The sequence below is a fragment of the Cyprinodon variegatus genome, unplaced genomic scaffold, assembly GCF_000732505.1.
Source record: "Cyprinodon variegatus isolate N-32 unplaced genomic scaffold, C_variegatus-1.0 Scaffold1099, whole genome shotgun sequence".
NCBI lineage: Eukaryota > Metazoa > Chordata > Actinopteri > Cyprinodontiformes > Cyprinodontidae > Cyprinodon > Cyprinodon variegatus.
The window spans coordinates 155,570-161,569 of NW_015151552.1; the positions used below are offsets into that span (position 1 = coordinate 155,570).

The 6,000-nt window shown below is 34.5% G+C and overlaps 1 protein-coding gene across 1 annotated transcript in view; it reads right to left on the bottom strand.

Annotated features, from left to right (window-relative positions):
- Positions 1-6,000, bottom strand: part of LOC107101470 (partitioning defective 3 homolog) — a gene marked incomplete at both ends in the record, with an annotated part of 175,735 nt that overhangs the window by 150,257 nt on the left and 19,478 nt on the right. Inside the window, one exon of the mRNA XM_015400405.1 lies at positions 5,496-5,677. Coding sequence (XP_015255891.1) covers positions 5,496-5,677 — 182 coding nt within the window. The remainder of the gene's footprint in view (positions 1-5,495; positions 5,678-6,000) is intronic.

The following is a 6,000-nucleotide window of genomic DNA, read 5'->3' on the forward strand; positions in this document are numbered from 1 at the left end:
ATATATATATATATATATATATATATATATATATATATATATATATATATATATATTCTTCAGGATGTTGTCTTTAAAAAGTATTTAAAATACAAAATGATATAAATTATGGCATAGCTGTAGAGTTGCTTTTTGTGAAGAGGGCCTTCTTAGTTGGAGGGGGTAGCAAAGAGGCACTCTGTTGGGCACCGAAGAACCTAGAGCCGGCTCTGGTGTGTTTATATCAAAGAAATTACCAGTTTCCTGAGAACAACACTTTTGTTAGGATTATATCATGCAAAGAAAGGGAAACACCCACAACATTAACACCGTCTTAAATCATGATGAGGGGGTCTTATCTTTGGCACGCTGTGCTGAGCATTGCGGTAAGGTAGGTATAAGACTGTTTCCCTTGCATTTGGAGCATGCCTTCCACAGGAAGAGAGGATTCATTTTAAACTTTCTTTCTTTATTACTCTTAAGATGCCCACCAACTGTACAAGGTTGAAATCCTGTAATTCAAACACTACAGAAAAGTACATTTGTTTCAATAACTCAGGTAAGTGAAATTGATTATAAAGACTGATTTCTCAGAGGGATGTTGGTTTCTGTTCTTTATCTATTCATCATGGACCCATAAATCATTTTGGTCACAATGAAAATGAATGGAAGACAGAAAAAAGATAGAATAACAAATCATGCATAGAAATCACAAAGCACATCATGGGGAAAAGTGGATCACTTATAGCAGCTGAAGAACATCCGTAAAGAGAAGTATGAACATATGTACATAGGGAAAAGACATGTTGTATTTACATGAAGTGCAGCCCATACCAGACCAGGCTATAAATGGACATCGGTCATAAAATGAACTGTTATATGTCTACGGGGGGGTGGGGTGAGGCGAGCTCTGGGAAAGAAACTGTGGAGTCACTGAAAAATGTGTTTAAAACCTCCTGCAATGTTCTAATTTCCCAAAGGTACTTTTATTCTAACCAATAAGACTTATCAAACACCTGTTGTAATTTAATGAATATGACTTTAATTATTTAAAAAAAAATGCACTTGGTAAGACTTCTTGAAATCATTACTGGCAGCACACACAAATCATGCATGTCTTTGGTGGAATTCAGAATGAGCCAGTTTATTCTAGATTAATCTAGATTAATTCCAAGATTACAGTGAGATTAATGTAGTTTGCCACTAGATATACCAGATAAGCCTCTAATAATTAATATTAAAAAAGAATTGAAATTGTTCCACTGCACTAATAGATTATTGCACTTACTTTCAGTAAAATCTTGTCTTAATAAAGATGAATTAACTTAGAAAATCTGCTCTCTCAAAACAAGATCAAAAAGACTTGGTTAGATGGAAACTTTTTGCAAAGTAAAAAAACAGCATGCAATGTCTAAGCTTTACGATAAAAGATAATTAGCCTGTATTTGAAAGAGTTAATAGAAGATGTTTAATGTAGAAATTATTCAGTATAATTCAGTGTTTTCTTTCATTCTGTTGAGCTTTCCTCACAGTATTCAGGTATAAGCTGTGCAAAATCTAAGCTCCAATGTTACATACAAAGAACCGATCTAAATATTTTTTTCCAAGGTAACCTGAGAATAAAGTTGACTTTAGAACGTCATCCAAAGGACGAGTTAGAATAATAATAGAATAAATACCCGACCCATTGTTGGGGGATTCAAGATATATGACTTAGAGTTAAGATTTTAGAAACGAAAGCAAAAAATAAAATTTTGACGAAGAACCTAAAGTCTAGATATGAGTACAATATTCAATATGTTAAAAAGGTACTTAACTATGCCGATCTTTAGTTGTAAAACGTGAGAAGCGAGGCAATGAGAAAGATAAGAATGTGTAAAGACAACAAGTTATGCTTGGAAAGTTAAATGTTAGACGACAGTTAACAATTGTAAATAAAGAAATCAGACTCCTGACTCTTGCATGCTTTAATAAAACACATGTTTTCAGCAAAGCTCAATGTGCCATGACGGGGGCCTGAGGAAGCAATGCAGACAGGACCATAAAATTCAACTGACCATGTAGAGTCTGATAGGGAGACAGCCTTAATAACCATTACAGTTTTAGCCGCAGAGGAACAACTGAATCCTGTTCACAAACTTTTACGACATATATCATAAAATGCAGAGAAAGCCAAATGTGAAGGAGCAGGATTGATCCAGCTTGCACGCAGAAGCACGGGCTGTTTATTCTTGTTTGCCGACTATAAAGAAATGCTATAAAGTATTGTGAAGCAACTGGGATGTGATGAGTTTACGCTTTTAGCTGTTGACTGAGAACTTCTGTTGGCTTCATAAAATCAGACTCAGCTGCATGGGGATGTTTGACATTTCGGGAAAAGAAATCAAATCACATAAATCAAGAAAGTGGAAAAACATTGTGCTTTTTTGTGTGTAAGTAGATCTATTTAAATGTATTTTGGCAAGAATAAGCATTCACGAATGTCCTATTTAAGAGTATTGTTCTAAAAACTATTAAGTAAGCCTCTAATTGTTCAAGGTGTTGTGTTTAAAGTTTACCATATGAGCAAGTAGATCGCTAACCTCCAGACCACAGTTTTACTCTTCCTCTTGTCTCTAACATTTTTGGTGAGTGCTGTAGCTCTAGTTTTTGGAGGTTGGTTATAATATAAATAGGGCTGAAACAATTAAGCAGATTAATAGTGATTAATCGATTATTGAAATAATTACCAACTAATTTAGTAATTGATTAATCATTAACTGGAGTATAGAGATTGTAAAATATGTCTTTAGCTCACATAGAAACCCACTTAGAGCAGCTACATCAAAATTGGAAAAAAAAAAAAGTAAACATTTAGCATTTAATATAAAAAAAAGAACTTTCTTTTCTGTCAATATGCTTTATCCAGAAAGACTCAAGTGGATTTTTTTTTTTTTGTTTAACCTGGTTTAATTTCATATCTTCTTTGGGCGATAGCAATCTGATTATTAATCGATTAAATGAAAAAACAAAATCGAGAGATGAATCGATTTGCAAAATAAGCGTTAGTTGCAGCCCTAAATATAACCATCACATTTAGAATAATTTATTAATAAAGACCAAGTGTCAAAGAAACTGTTTATAACAACAGGTTGATAGAGGTTTGACCAAAGATGTGTGAGCAAGTTGTAAGTGGCGACCCCTGAATACAGGAGCTGACAAAAGTAATAAATTAATAAAGAATTATTCTTAAAAAGCCTTACTTCAGGTAGCATAGCTATTAAGACTGTATCTATGTTTTTTTATGTAACTTTGCTGCCTCTTGGCCAGGACTCCCTTGAAAAAGGTTTTTAATCTCAATGGGATTTTTTTTTTCCTGGTTAAATAAAAATAAAAAAAGACAACAAAGAAATAGAGCCAGCCAATGTTGAGAGAGGAGATTGAAAAGATAACCTAACCTTTCTTTTATTTTACAATTAAAAGAAGGTAACAAATGGAAGAACAAAACTAAACTGTCGTTCTCACTCTATTTTGGGGGGATACTGTCTATATTCTTATTCTTATAAGAAAAAATATTACGGATGCACGATATTGGGATTTTGGCCGATATTCGATATGCCGATATTTTAAAACTCATGTAGCCGATAACCGATATCGATACCGATGTTAAAGCTGGAAAAAAAATAAGTAGTCATTGAAAATAGAAGTTTTGTTATCCATTTCTGACACTCTGAAAAATAATATACTCAAATATATTTTCATATGCTGATATCAAATTGATTTTTAAAAACGCGGTATCGATCTATTTTACTTTCAAAATCTCGTGAAATTTCATCGTTCTGTTACAAACTCTTGTGATATTTTGCAAATTCTTGTGATATTTTGTTAGTAAAATAGATCGATACCGCGTCAATATATCAACATATAAAAATATGGCAAAATTTGTGAATTTTCGGGGGATTCCGTAGCATAACGATGACATATAGCAATATTTCATTAGTAAAAGAGATTGATATGGTGTTTTTAAATGGCAATATATCAGCATATGAAGATATTGGGATATTTTAATGTATCAATATTTTTTCCCTCGTCTTTAGAAGTTTTTAAGTCTGTAAAAAAGAAGTTTTTGAGGAAGAAGAAGAAGTAGTATTTTTTTTTTTTTTTAGACTTTAGAAACTCAGAAGCTGATCAAATATCGGGTTAAATATCGGTGGGGTGGCCGATGTCCGGTATTCAGTTTTAAGGCCGATACCGGTAGGGTTGCTGTCTTAGTAATGAAATGTGTCACATCTAAATCCTAATCAAAGTCATATAGACCTACTGTATTAGTCAGTATTTGACCATCTCTAGTTTAAAATCTAAAATATTTAGACTGGTTATGAATGACATGGCTCGTTCTACACTGATTAAAATCATACAAATAACCTAACCTATCAAATAACCTAACCTTTCAAACTGCTGTTTAAAAATGTTTCTATAAATTTAGGAAAGCCTTTGATTGAGAATAAACAATATTTCCTCATCTCCTGCCGTTATCTTATCCTCATTAGATACATGTTGGATAGAACGAGGCGTTTGCAAAAGACATCTATTCAAGAACTGTTAACAATTGTACTTACAGACACAAGCGACAAGAAAGATAAAACAAATTTTGAACATTCTAACAGTTGAAATGTCATGAAAGCTGTAAAAAAACAAAATTCCGTTTTGTAAACACTCTGTGCATACGAAATGACGATAAAGGTTGTCTAAGTCTAAGTCAGTTTGAATGAAAGACCAAATACCTACATTAAGCCAAGCTAGACATGATACCAATTTTTGATAGTGACGATGATAGCTGTAACAATTAAAATGTGTGAATAGAATTAGCCCCTGCTTCAGGACACCCTGATCACTTCTGAAGTGGCTTTCTCAATTCCCAGATTCTCATTTATTCCTGTTTTGATTGGTAACATATCTCATTTTCTATCAGAAGTAAAGGTCTGCCATGACCTTGGAGAGAGCGAGCTGCTTTAAGATGTTAATTGGCTTCACGTCCCCTTTGGACGCTGCAGGAAGGAGATACAGGAGCTACAGATCTAAAAAGCAGCTGAATGTGTTTAACAAATCCTGGCCTTTTATGGATAAAAGAGGTGCCATCAGAAGAAGCCCCTCTCAGATAAGGACTTCCCGTGCCACTACAGGCAGTGTTTCAGTCTTTAACAGTTATTCTTTTGATTTAGGTAGTTGGAAGAGAAACGGATGGAAATGAGGGAGACTGCAGGAAGGCAGGAGAGCTCTCTGAACTCATCTGTCATCATAAAGGTCGATTTGAAACAATTTGAGCACATCTGGTGCACAGTGGTTAACAAGGTACTGGCAAGATTTTAAAAGTATTAAATGAACTAACAAGATCTAATTGAAGCAATGATCCAAAGTTAAGCTTTTAATATAAACTCAGTTTGATGTCGTTTCTGCTGAGCTAGTGAATGCTGAGCTAGTGAATGAATGAAGTTACCTCTGTTTAAACAGTCAGTACTATCATTTTTTTTACTTACCTGTTCTATGGTGCCCGTGGCACCCTGTGTGTTTGGCATAACGCTGTACTTCTGGAAACCAGGTGTTGTGGACCAGCGAGCCGGATTCCTCCTCGATGGTTCCTCTTGACCAATCATGACCTCTCCTGGAGGGATGTCAGCCACGGAGGGGTCGCTGCTTCGACGGACATTCAACGACATGCCTGTCGTTGGGAAAGCAGAGGGTGGAAAGTGAGCAAAATGTTGAACAGAAAATGTGACTTTCTTAAATCTGAAACAGTAGAAACAAACGTGTACCAATTTCTTTAAACACCATCTCAACATCTGAGGATTAATCTACATCGCTGAATATTTTACTGCAGCATACATAATTTCAAAACCAATAAAACAACCTGTTACACTAAAATATAAATGCCATATAACTAACTAATGTTCATCTTGGCTATAATGAGAGAAGTGGTGATAAAATCCAGACCTGATGTTTCCATGCCAGAACTTATAATGTTCTGTTATGTATCAGGTACAC